We start from the raw sequence: 13,414 nt of genomic DNA on the forward strand, positions 1-13,414 counted from the left end.
TAGGCGTGCCTTGTTACGTAGCCTAACCATAGCAGTATGCCGAAGCTGCATCACAGCTATTTTTTCCTCTCCCAACACAGGCCTTAGCCTCTTCCTGGACCCAACAACAATCCACGGAGAACCTGCTGGTGATTGGAATTTCTTTGCTCAGAGATTGATTTCATTTATCAATTTTCAATTAAAAACGCTGCCAAAACACTAGCTGTATCTGTGCTTTGAAGATTGTTTTGGTGGGTGGACACCCCGGCAGTTTGATTGACAGCATACACCCAGTCACGGCCACCCAACACACATGCACCGCCCGTGATAGCATTTGCTGTGTGTTGTCTGCTGCAGAACAAATGCACGATAAAAAACCCTCAATATATTGAAACCGCAATAAGTAAACCATGACACAGCAAGAGATTAATGTGACCCTCAAATGAGTCAATAAGCCCCAAAAAACAGCCTCTACTCCAAATGATTATGCAATATCCAACAGATGTTTATTGTTTTCTGCTCTAACAGTCTTGATCAGTTTATTTGTCACTTGTGCTAAGAATACATTCTCAAAAGGAGAAAAAAAATTGCGTTGGAAATACATATTCAAGTAAATAAAAAGAGAGGCATCATCGATCCTATATTCTTTGTAAAAAAAAAAGTTCTTTAGGTGATATTACACTTGTTGGTTTCCTCCTAGTCTGGTTTGGCTACTCAAAGTGTCCTCCGTATTGGGCCGCATGTGCTTAGCCACGGTCTTCCTAGGGGCTAAAACAATAGAGTATCCCGGCTTGAGGCGAGGCAGCGCCAGTTTGAGCTTCATAGACATGTCGGTGGTGCTGCGGAAGGCAGCATTAAGAATGGGGTCTGAGTTGTGCAGCACCATTTTCTGGTAGAGAATCTCGCAGCGGACGGCCTCATGCCGCGTCTGCCGGTCTTCGTCTGCCAGGCGAAGCAGCATCTTGTCCACATCCGGCTGGGTGCGGCAAGGCCCCCCGTTTTTCTCCACGGTGGCCTTGACGTAATCAACGTCGTTGCACTCAGAATAAGCAGCTTTGATGATCGGACGCTTTGGCTTCTCCTTTTCCCTTTCCTTCCCGTGGCTTTTTACCCAAACTGCACCGGCACTGACTTCAGAGTCGGACGACGTGGAATCTTCTGAGCTATCTGAGGTGGTAATTTCTTGGTTGCTTTGAGCTGGAGGCTGGGCGGAGGGGTAATTGACCATTAAGGAAACAAACTTGCACTTCAGCAGCTTCAAGTTCAATACAGGTGATGGTACCTTTGAAAAATTTCCACCAGGTAGAAAATCTACCAGGTGCTCCTCAGCGATGCCGACAATCACCCGGGTCATCCTCCTTAGGCACACCCTGATAAGGTCCCTGTTGGTGTGCAAGTCATCGCAATAGTCATACACACCAGCGTAGGTTTTATCATGCGTTGCCAGTTGCAAGAAGACATTGTTGACCTTTTCGGCCACCATCATCGAGGATGGGTCCTTTGCCCATTCCAGCAACTTCTGATAAAGGCAAAGCAGGTACTGACTGAAGAGCGAGTACTCGCCCCCACTCTTCAAAAGCTGCCAATAGGGCCCCACGATTTTGCAATAGATGAGGGCTAGCACACACATGATGCTCTGGATGACAGAGTCGCTCGAGTCTGCCACCACACTCTCCAGGAGGATGTTGGGGCACTTGTCATTAGTGAGGGCCAGCATGTCAGAGAAAAAAAGCGCTACCTCATTGTGATGGTGCATGAGGCCGGTGGCCGTCTCAAAGTAGCTGTCAAACAGTCTTGGCGACTTCCTAATGAGCTGGGAGGGGTTGTTCTTCTCTTTGCAGAAGGCCAACCAGTGCCTCTTGTAATTCAGAAGCGCTCCCTGGTCTGGGGTCAGCATATCCCTGGTCATGTGGATAAATCGGGAGGTGGCGCTTTCCCTAAGGTTGACTACGTTCTTAAAAAGGGGATTCCCGTCCCGGCCCAGCTTTTCCCCTCGCGATTGAATAATCTCGTTCTCAAACTGTACTATCTGCTGCTCGATCTTGTCATGAACATCCACTAAAAATGTTGCGTTGTGGTGTAGGAAAACCAACGGTGGGGCTAATGAGACCTCCTCGCTGACAGAGTTGATCATTGTCTCAAAGTCAACCAAAGAGGGGTGTTTTTTACACGTGAGAGTGTACTGATTTTGAAACAGATCCCAAGAGATCTTCTTGCACTTACTGGTTTGGCCACGGTGGATGCTCGACAGCTTCCGAACAGACAACATGGCCACTTCTATGAGGGAAGGCATTATTTCATCTATGGAGTCAATGGCTTCACTGGACGCTTCATTTTTGGCCCCACTGTAGACCAGCAAAGAATGGTTCTCGGGCGAGATTTCACAATCGTCATTTTCGTCCTTGAACAACACTTTTTCCTGTGGAGACGGCTGCAAGTGCTTCTTGACAAGCCTTTTGTTGTGGTCTAGGAGCTCAAATGGACTTTGAAGCCAATTCTCCATCATAAAATTCCGCCTGTGACTTCGAGTTTGAGAATTGTGATAGCACATCTTCAACTTCTTGATCTTAACCTTCAAATCTTTGTAAGCTTTTTGGATTTTTCCATCCTGGCAATAATCCGGGCTGAAGTTCCTTAACCAGGTGACCAAATTGATGGGGGAAACTCTCTCCCTGGCCACAAATCTGTTGAGCTCAATGATCAACCCGTTGGTGACCTCGATGGACTGTGCCTGCTGCGAGAAGTCTTTCATTTTTAAAAGGTGGTCTCGTTCCACGCCAATGCTGTCACATATAGGGCCCACAAAATTAAAGTTCACGTAAGAGTCAAGAAATGACTGTCGCGCCTCGCCAGTTAAACTCAAAGTGGTGGCAATGCCTCTTTCGATCAAGCAGCGAAAATCAGCCGAGTGGTATGCCGGGAAAACCCTTTTCAGCCAATCGACTAAAGCGATCCAAGCAAAGTGGTTCTCCTCCCTCATGAGTCCACTTTGGATCAGAAGTCTGTTTTTGCAGAGTTCTCTGTCCAGGTGCAAGCCTTCTCCCGTCTGAGGCCCAACAAAATCTGCCACAAGCTTCCAGTAATAATCATCTTCTATAAAACATATGCATTATAAGTTATAATATCAATTTAAATGTAATTTTCGTGTGCGTAAAGGTCTTTGGACTTACTCAAATTAGCTTCAATTACAGCTGGTTTTCCACAAAGTGAGTAGTTCCCAACAGTCTCCATAGCCAAATGTTTTGATGGACAAACACTTCACTTTAACGTCGGTATAACATTAATGGTTAGCATAAATCTGCAGAACTGTGGTTATAAATCACAAGGAAAGCTAACGATGGCATTATCTTGACATAAAAAAAAATCGCCCATCGGTTCCAGATTTGATGCCCAAGGTTGAACGAGCCCAAGGTCGCTAAAAAGAGGACAAGAAGAGAAAAAACGTGAATATACGCAGACTTTAACTCTTTTATCCCCACCGAATGTCCGGCGCCACCGTAAAGTGTCTTTGTGGTGGCCCGGAAGTAAACCAACCCCATGATCGGTCGAGTCGTAAGAGGAGGGGTTTTGATAAAGTACAGGAAGTTAAGATTCTTGCAATGTGTATAATTATTTGTTTGTTTGTTTTTAATGACCGACTTGTAAACTATATTGAATATCCATACACTATTGTTTCAACAGGTTTTTACAACACAATAATATTAAGCACACCAAATGAATGTGTTTTATTTATAAAACTCAGGGTTGATTTCATAAAATATGACGTCAACAATTTCAAAATGTATATATTTTTTCCAATTGTATCCGCTATGGACAAAAAGACTACAGTACAGCATATTTTTTTCCGGTTTAGAGGTCAACTACATAAAACAGCCAATTGTATTGCAGTTCTTTTCTTACTTCAGCCAATCATAACTCGTAACGGCGTATCCTGCCAAATGTAAATATGTAATCGCCAAAAATATTACAGCTCGAGCGGTGGATTTTGATATAAAAATAACACAAAATACATAAAATGATAATCTTAAATATTATGACGCCATTTCAACAGTGTATACTTTAAAAAAATAGGACCTTCTTTCTTTGTTTTGCCGTACTGTGATGTTTACTTCCTTAGCTATTAGCTAGCAGTGTTTTCCTAAACGATTGCTTTCGAGTTCTCGTGTTTTTTCACTTTTGGATTTTACCTCTTGATAAACAAGCATCCTTCAGGTAAAAAACATACCGAAAAAAATCTTGATTGATATTGTTTAGCATCAAAGAACATCGCGTCTATGTCTGTTCATCTCTAGTATTTTGTCTTTAAAGTAGTTTACGTGTTTTATCCTGGAGTGCCGTGTCTCATCGCATTGCATACAATGTTTCACAGCGTTGATATCAATGACAATGAAGACAATTCTTATTCTACGTTATCAATGTGATAAGTGAATGATTCCATGTCGATGAAAGTGTTATGTTTTTAATGGCTCATATTTTGTAGATCTATTTAATAAGACACAAAATTGTTAAAGATATTCGTAAGGAGTTATCTCGGGTAAAAAGTAAGTGTTAAATATATTACACCTCAATCATATACCGGTAAATGTATTTATTGTCACCGATTACAGCGTAGTGTACATTGTTTACAACGAGATTAGAAGCGGCCATCCATGATATACATTCAATAAAAGACTTAAAAGATAACAATGCAATTAAAACGAATATTAAGATAGGCAATATTTACAAGGTTGTGCTAATAGACTGGTCTTGCTGTAAGTGCATCAGAAATATATTGCATTGAAAAGTTGGCTAACATCCCTGTTCATTCTTCAGATTTTTCTCTACATTTACGCTAGTTTGCTTTCAAAGACAAGAACGATGTCCTCCACTGAAGGTCCGTTTGTGTCCGTCCAGGAAAATAATGCACCGAACCCTCCAAACACCTCCCGAAAAAGGAAACCTACCGATCCCAAAAACCAAAAGGCGAAAAAAAAGAAGAAGGTGGTTAAGAGGGTGCCCCAGCCCACATACACAGTTCACAAGGGCGAGGACATGCTACTCCTCGTTTCTAACATAACCTCTCAGGACAAACTCTCCAACTGGGCCCCCAGAAGGAAGAAGAAAGGGAAAAAAAAGAATGTTACCAAGAACGGGGCAAAAAAGACGACAGGCAAGAAGGCAAAGAGGGAAAGTGTTATTCGTGTGCCAGTCCAGAAAAAGGAGCAGGTGACACCACGTTTCTTTGAGGCACCGAAAGACCACAGATGGGGCCATGGTCTTCCCGAGGAGATTCTGGTTCATATATTTAGGATGGTGGTCACGCAAGATGGTGCTGTTCCCTTTCTGTGCAGGTGAGAGTATTAAACCATTTTTTTCTTAAGAGGTTGGAACATAAAATTCTGCCTTTTTTTGGCCAGGGTGGCACAAGTGTGCCGCTTGTGGAACGTCGCGGCGGCGACTCCTGTCCTGTGGCGGAAGGTCTCCATAAGTCACTGTTGGATCGTGCCAGGCAAAAGCCAACTGCCCAAAACGCAGACTAGGATTAAAGACACCATTGGCTGGCTGGCAGTCACCAGGTAGGGAACAATCTGAACAAGAGTTCCCAATACAGACCACTAAGAAGACCTGAGTAGCCCACAAACAGGTTCCGAGAGTAGCTCACCAGTGATGGGTCGTTGCGATTTTCTAGGAAATTTGAATATGATTTGAGGTGGGGATCGCAAAGTGAGATGGCCGTATTGTTGGGATTTAAATCTATTGTAATTAGCTCATGCCTTTCAAAACCAGGGTACCCTAGACAAAATAAAATAATATTTAATAAGTACTACTTTTGTGTAATGGGTTTAAATATGATTAAATAACATTATAGATAAATAGACATGTAAAGATCAAATGAAATCTAAATTACTTAGGTGTTACTTGACTCGAGCTGTTCCGTTGGAGTTAGCGGATGGATATAGAGGGGGGAAGCCAGATACCGAACAAAGTGGATTGGCGGGCATCATGTAAGAACATGATTAAATGATTGTAATAATTTCTAGTGTGTTATAGTTGGAGAAATGTCCTAAACATTAAAAATGTTGTAAAGTGGGGATGCTGGATCAATTGTACATGATCAGTTCTTCCAAAATCCTTTTTAAAGTTTGCCCATTATTTATGTATTAATTGCCCCCATACAAGGCGGATATTTTGGATGTTGAATTAGCCTAATTTAACTATACTTCTAATAAGTACAACGTATAATAACACAGTAATAACACGATTAGTTATTTTAGAAATGCATATCAAAGTTTTTGTTCTTTTTGAAGATTCTCTCAGCTACGTGACTTCTCACTCTATCACTGGCACAAAAATGTGAACCACGTAGTCGAAGTAAGTCACCAGATTTGGTCCTTGAAACTTTGAGTTTAGCTAGTTCATTAAAAGATATACCACCCTGGCAGGTGGTCTCGGATAACTGCCCTCACTTGAGGACTCTGACAATCTCGCACTGTACTGGTCTGACTCGGATGGCCTTCAACTGTTTGGGCGAGAAGAGCAAAGACCTGCAGAGTTTAAATCTGCAGCACACGGAGGTGAACCCAAAACGAATAAGCAAAGCTTTCCAACCTTTTTTGAAGTCACAACTCTTTACTACAGGTTGAGGTGGAAGGTTTCCTCACCTACCTGGAAAACTACGGCACTCAGATCCGGCAGATTTGTTTCAGCCAGGGACTGAAATACGACAAAATCCTCACCGCTATCTCGGTAAGTCGTCCACCCCTGTATTGGAAAACGAAATCTCACCTCTGTCCCGCTTTTCAGAAGGGATTCTGTCCCGATTTGGAGTTGCTGGAGGTCAACGCCAAATTTGAGAGTCCGCACAGCCAATTGCCTGTTTGTATCGCGGCGTTGCAGTTGGCTTGCCCCAAACTTAAGGTAGAAAACGGGAAATCTAGTGAGGAAAAGTAAACTCATTTGACTTTTTTTCACCAGACCCTCCGGATTTTGAACGTCCACCCGCTACCCAAGAGCATGCGCAACGCTGAGTCGTCTCCTGGTTTTCCTCTACTGGAGGAACTGTGCATTGCTACCGCTTCCTATTCCTACATGACGGATAAAATCTTGCTTGATATACTCTTTGGCTCCCCCCGACTGCGAGTGCTGGACCTGCGAGGCTGCTCGCGTGTCACCTACGAGGGTCTGCTGGCCTTACCCTGCCTTGGTAAAACTATGATACAGGGTACTGTATTCCAAAAGTCTTCGGCACATTTGAAGTCCTCATATCTCCTTAACCATATACAGTGTTCGGCATGTTAATTAAAAAAGTGATTAATTCAGACCTGTCAACCTCCACGGCTCCATGCCCTTACAAACTGTCGTATTTTCCCTTACAAAATACAAAATAATCTTAGACCATATTTTTTTTTGCAAACCTTTTTATCTATGTAGTTTAACATGTTATATCGTACATGTGTTTCGTTATGTCATATATATTGTTAACATTTTGTTCTGAGATCCTGAGTTGCTCGACATGAATGATGTTTTATTATAAAAAAAGTTCAAAAATTAAATAGCTTGGACGTTCTCTGTAGAAGGAAAAAATACATGCAAATATAATTAAGTAGAATAATACAATTTCTTATTCAAATTATGAATTCATTTTTTGCATTAAATTATTGTTGGTAATATACCGATTAGAGGGATAACCACAAACCTGTCTTTTTTTCATTTTCTCATTTTATACTTCCTTTTTTTCTCAACTTCTTTACACAACATAATCATTCTTAATATAATGCATCAAAGCAAGTGAGCCGTTTGGGAGCCGGCTCTCTTTAATGAGTTGAGCCGAAAAAGCCGGTTCTCTAAAAAAGAGACTGACGTCCTTACATCACATCAAACCGCTCGCTTAAAAAACGATAGAGATGGAGGCTTCCGCGGCGAACTCGTTTCTCTCGATTGATTTGGCGTTTCGTGATAGTCGGTGTATACCGGATGGTACCCATAAATGACAAATTTGCGTTTTTCCGTACAGATTTTCTCGTATGTCGTACACGTCTTAAAATGGATAATAAATGTACTTTGTACGGCAAAACCGTACAGGTTGACAGGTATGTAAATTAAAGTTAGTCGCGACTTCTTCCAAAAAGTACATGAGTTATTAACCTAGTTACTCCATAGTAAAAGTAACTACTTACCAGGGAAAGTAACCATTTCCGTTACATTAAAAATAAGCTATTGTATGTCAAAGAATTTAATATTTTCGGAGCAGTATTCGGTTAACTAGAGAAGAACAGACATGATGTCATATTTATTGCACCTCACTAGTAAAAGATTTATCATCCACTTGAAGTACACAAAAGAAACAGTAAACAATATAATAAAATGTCAATCAGCAGTAATAATGTCAATTAAGTTTAATAAAGTAAATCTAACTCAAATGGGCCGTTGTATAGGAATTTTTTTTAGAGACTCGGCTTTTTCTGTCCTGGCTCACTTTAAAAGAGCCGTCTCTTTCGGCTCCCAAACGGCTGTCCAGGTTGTTTTTGTTGTTTAATTCATTATTAGTAATGATTCATTATCATTTATTATGTATTATTGTGAATGGCTTAGAAAGGGGGAAATAAAGCAAAATTAACTCTTAAACGCACAGGAAACATGAATTAAAATATTCATAAATCTATAAAGATAAAATACAAAACAATTAGGGCTAAAATTAGATTAGAATGTTTCCTTAAAGAAGATAAGACGGGCTTTCGATATGTTCATTGATTTCAATTAAATTCAATCAAAACAGTTCCCCAAAACACCCACATGGTGGTAGCAACTTCCCAAAATGGATTATATCTCGGTATTACAGTAAAGGCCTCCACGTGTGGTACCCAGGGTTGGGTAAGGTTACTTTAACTTGATTACTTTCAATTACTTATGACTCACCACACGTGGTAAGCTTTCTTTCCTGGCTTTGATCTCCGGCAGAACTAATATAAAATGCGACAGAAACAAAATCAAAATTAATCCATATAGCTTGCCAACATCATTTTTGCTGTTCCATGCATTTCGTTACTCCCCAGGCCTACACAAAATTTAGTAATTTTATTCATATTTAGTTTATTTTGTCTTTTATTAGCATATTTGGTATTGGAGTAATCCAAAAGTAATTGAAAGTAATCCAGTTAAAGAAACCCTACCCAACCCTGGTGGTAACAGAAAAATCACAAGCAAGAAATGACATTTGAAGCAAAGCAGAGACGAAGTGTCAGCCTTTTTTTACCGACCAATTTATGGAATAAAAAACAAGTGAGTAAGAACATGTTTAGTAAATCTCTAAAGTGGCAAATGCTTCAAAAAGGTTGATAAAGGAAGAGAGTGGAGAGTTGGACGAAGGAACAAGTTTGTCTGGAGCACATCAATTTCAACTATGCGTATAATACTTGGCCAAAAAAGGCTTAATGGATAAATTGAGTGAGAAATAATCTGGTAACTTCATTTTCCAACAGAACCTCTCTGGAGCCTCAGGGTTAGACAGTTTCTGAACATCACACTGGACATTCTGGGCAGAATGATCACAATGTCATGTCATTGCCACCCAGATCCCACACCATGCCATTTCTTTTTGTGGGGATTTGTGAAAGGATTGGTCTTTGTGCCCCTTGTTCCCAAGGGATGTGGATGAGTTGAAGGCTCGGATAACAGAAGCTGTTGCAACCAGTGACAATGCACTACAGTATTTGGACGCGTTTGGCAAGAATTTGACGATCGGCTTGATGTGTGTCGTGTGCCCAATGGCGCTCACCTTGAACATCTTAGAACATTTAATGATAAAATTGAGATTACCAGCTTTCTGAATTTACCACATGTGTTTTCATTTCCTGAGTAGTTTCTAAGATATTCAAAGCCAAAATGTGGCCAAGACTTTTGAAACACTCTGTATTTTAGATTTTCTGGTTTAGGGGACAGTTTTATCGTTAAAATATGCACTTTGTGTCTGGTAGAGCTGGAGTGCCTATTCTGGGGTCTGTACTTCAGCCACCCGGGGTTTTCCACCCTCAAGAAGGGCCTCCATGCCGTGACGCAGAAGTGGAGGCACACGCTACAGCAGCTTGACATCGCCAATCAGCATTTCTCCGAGGAGGACCTGGAGGTGTCCATATGCCAACTGGCCGGGGCCAACGACACCAGCACCCTGCGGGCTCTGAACCTGAGCGGGACTACAATCACACCAGCTGTCCTGAAGTAAAAACTTCTTGTTGTTTTTTGAACTGATGTGCCACAGGAAGATACAGTAGACCCCCAGGATACATCATGAATCTGTTCTGAGGTTGGAATCGCAAAGTGAAATTGCCGTATAGCAGGAGATATAAACACATGTTAATTAGTCAATGCATTCTGAATCACCAGTACTCCTGATAAAAACATTTAATTAAATTGTATGTAATAGAGCATCTTCTTAGCATCACCCCCCAGCCCCTAACTGCAGGACAAGAACTTATTGGCTGTGAGCCACAGCGCAATACACTTTTTCAAACTATAAAATAAATGACTACATTTTGTGCAGGCTTACGGAGTAACGGAATACATGGAACGGCAAAAATGATGTTGGCAAGCTGTTTGGATTTATTTTCATTTTGTTTCTGTCGCATTTAATGTTAGTTTTGCCGCAGATCAAAGAGATCAAAGCCAGGAGAGAAAACTTACCACGGGTTGTGAGTCATAATTTATTCATATTTAGTTTATTTTGTCTTTTATTAGCATATTTGGTATTGGAGTAATCCAAAAGTAATTGAAAGTAATCGAGTTAAAGTAACCCTACCCAACCCTGCATATATATATACTGGACTGTCTCAGAAAATTAGAATATTGTGATAAAGTTCTTTATTTTCTGTAATGCAATTAAAAAAACAAAAATGTCATACATTCTGGATTCATTACACATCAACTGAACTATTTCAAGCCTTTTATTATTTGAATAATGCTGATTTTGGCTTACAGCTGAAAAAAACTCAAAAATCCTATCTCAAAATATTAGAATACTTCCTCAGACCAAGTAAAAAAAATAATTTTATAACAGCAAATCTTAATCAAACATTTGAAAATGTCCATTGATGCACTCAGTACTTGGTTGGGAATCCTTTTGCACGGATTACTGCATCAATCCGGCGTGGCATGGAGGCAATCAGCCTGTGGCATTGCTGAGGTGTTATTGATGCCCAGGATGCTTCGATAGCGGCCTTCAGCTCATTTGCATTTGTAGGTCTGGTGTCTTTCATCTTCTTCTTAACTATACCCCACAAATTCTCGATGGGGTTCAGGTCAGGGGAATTAGCGGGCCAATCAAGGACAGTGATGCCATGGTCAGTGCACCAGTTACTGGTGGTTTTGGCACTGTGGGCAGGTGCCAGATCATGCTGGAAAATGAAATACTCATCTCCATAGAGCTTTTCAGCAGATGGAAGCATGTAGTGCTCTAAAATCTCTTGGTACACAGTTGCATTTACTCTGGACTTGATGAAACACAGTGGACCAACACCAGCAGCTGACATGGCTCCCCAAACCATTGCTGACTGTGGGAACTTCACACTGGATTTCAAGCAACTTGGATTTTGCTCTTCTCCAGCCTTTCTCCAGACTCTGGCGCCTTGACTTCCAAATGAAATGCAAAACTTGCTTTCGTCTGAAAAGAGGACTTTGGACCACTCTGCAACTGTCCAGTGCTTCTTCTCCATAGCCCAAGTCAGACGCTTCTTCCGTTGTCTTGAGTTCAGAAGTGGCTTGACCATGGGAATACGGCTATTGTAGCCCATTTCCCGGACACGTCTGTGAACTGTGGCTTTTGATACCTGGACTCCAGCTTCAGCCCACTGTCTTTGAAGCTCCCTCAAATTCTGGAAGCGGCTCTTCTTCACAATTTTGTTAAGGCTGCGGTCATCTCTCTTGGTTGTGCAGCGTTTCCGGCCACATTTTTCCCTTCCAACAGACTTTTTGTGGATATGCTTTGAAACTGCACTCTGTGAACAGCCTGCTCTTTGAGAAATTTCTTTTTGTGTCTTACCCTCCTGATGGAGGGTTTCAATGATGGTCCTCTGGACAGCAGTCAGATCAGCAGTGATTTAGTTTACTGAACCAAGCTGAGTGTTTTTAAGGCTCAGGAAACCCTCGCAAGGTGTTTCGAGTTAATTAGATGATTCAGGTGATTAGTTGAATAGCCTACTTGTATACTTTTTCATGATATTCTAATATTTTAAGATAGGATTTTTGAGTTTTCTTAAGCTGTAAGCCAAATTCAGCAATATTAAAATAATAAAAGGCTTGAAATAGTTCAGTTGATGTGTAATGAATCCAGAATGTATGACATTTTTGTTTTTTTAATTGCATTACAGAAAATAAAGAACTTTATCACAATATTCTAATTTTCTGAGACAGTCCAGTATATATATATATATATATTTTATTTTACCGTATCCTTGTTTTTAATCTATAAGAAATGTACGGCAGGGTGCTAAGTAAGGAAATGCCATTAGCATTTTATGTTACGGATAAAAAGATGATCTTTAATATCAATATACACGCGAACATAAATAATTAAATATCCATGTAAAGAAAAGATGAGATTTGATTGACCTTTGGTGTGACGTGACTTAAGCTGCTCAAGTATAGTAACAGGTGGATGCAGAAGTGGGAGGAGGAGATGGATTGAAATGAAAACTTTCACCCATGAGGAAGAGAATTCTTTGCTTTAATTACCTACTTATTTTTAGGAAAAGTCCTTATCGTCAATCGGTTACAGCTATGCACCTTAGCAATGGTAGCAATGACTATCCCCTATGTATTTCTTAATAATTGCAAACTTCATTTCAATGGTTACCATGTTTTTGCTTCTCCCTTAAGCATCACTACAAACCTTAGAAACTATATCCAATAAATATAGTACAAGTACAGTATTGCGTATTGCGTAACTTGAAAAAATCTTTACGAAGCACACAAGATTCTAACCTGAATGAAGAAAGAGAAATGCATTGTGGAAGATAGTTCAGCCAATATGATGTTGTGATACATACCAATAACAGAGCAACAATTTATATGACGTCAGCCAATCGCAGACAGGAATCAGAGAGATGTTACTACATTCAGATTCGAATTTGAGAAGTTTATGGGCATACAAATTCATTTTGATTTATAACATATAGTTGGGGAAATGCCATATGGAAGGGAAAAAAAAAACAATTTTATCCCACACATTTCCTGGGGTTTTTACAGGCCTCTCATCCGCCGACAGACAGCCCTGGACTACCTCAACCTGACCTCCTGCCGCTATCTCCCCAGAGGGCTGAAAAGGATTTACCATGGGCAAGAGGACATTCGACAGTTACTGGACAAACTGGAGCGTTTTTGTTTTTAAAATGTTTCTAAGTTTTTTGTCACAGTTGCGCTCACGGAGACCGAAATGTTTTCATTGCAATAAATGTTTTCAAGCACA

At 40.7% G+C, this 13,414-nt stretch overlaps 2 protein-coding genes across 5 annotated transcripts; one reads left to right on the forward strand and one right to left on the reverse strand.

The window, feature by feature from the left end:
- Window positions 1–463: 463 nt before the first annotated feature.
- On the reverse strand, window positions 464–3,509 carry LOC148370777 (uncharacterized). 2 transcript variants are annotated; one of them, XM_088328535.1, is made up of 3 exons: window positions 3,150–3,509; window positions 1,262–3,072; window positions 464–1,183 (listed from the first exon to the last, which is right to left on the reverse strand). In XM_088328535.1, exons 1-3 carry the CDS (start codon window positions 3,208–3,210, stop codon window positions 656–658), a joined length of 2,400 nt encoding a protein of 799 aa, XP_088184661.1. In that variant the 5' UTR covers window positions 3,211–3,509; the 3' UTR covers window positions 464–655. The 2 variants fall into 2 exon arrangements, with proteins under 2 accessions (XP_088184661.1, XP_088184660.1); XM_088328534.1 differs by having other exon boundaries at window positions 464–3,072.
- Window positions 3,510–3,893: 384 nt separating this feature from the next.
- Window positions 3,894–13,414, forward strand: fbxl6 (F-box and leucine-rich repeat protein 6). Of its 3 annotated transcripts, none has more exons than XM_088328540.1 (10): window positions 3,894–4,191; window positions 4,792–5,309; window positions 5,376–5,534; window positions 6,267–6,330; window positions 6,402–6,533; window positions 6,598–6,705; window positions 6,763–6,876; window positions 6,934–7,180; window positions 9,933–10,173; window positions 13,195–13,414. In XM_088328540.1, the coding sequence occupies exons 2-10, from the start codon at window positions 4,837–4,839 to the stop codon at window positions 13,334–13,336; spliced, it is 1,680 nt and encodes a 559-aa protein (XP_088184666.1). In that variant the 5' UTR covers window positions 3,894–4,191; window positions 4,792–4,836; the 3' UTR covers window positions 13,337–13,414. The 3 variants fall into 3 exon arrangements, with proteins under 3 accessions (XP_088184666.1, XP_088184667.1, XP_088184668.1); XM_088328541.1 differs by having other exon boundaries at window positions 6,934–7,162; XM_088328542.1 differs by having other exon boundaries at window positions 4,873–5,309.

This window comes from Urocampus carinirostris, chromosome 2, assembly GCF_059441175.1.
Source record: "Urocampus carinirostris isolate Australia breed hairy pipefish chromosome 2, RoL_Ucar_1.0, whole genome shotgun sequence".
Taxonomy (NCBI): Eukaryota; Metazoa; Chordata; class Actinopteri; order Syngnathiformes; family Syngnathidae; genus Urocampus; species Urocampus carinirostris.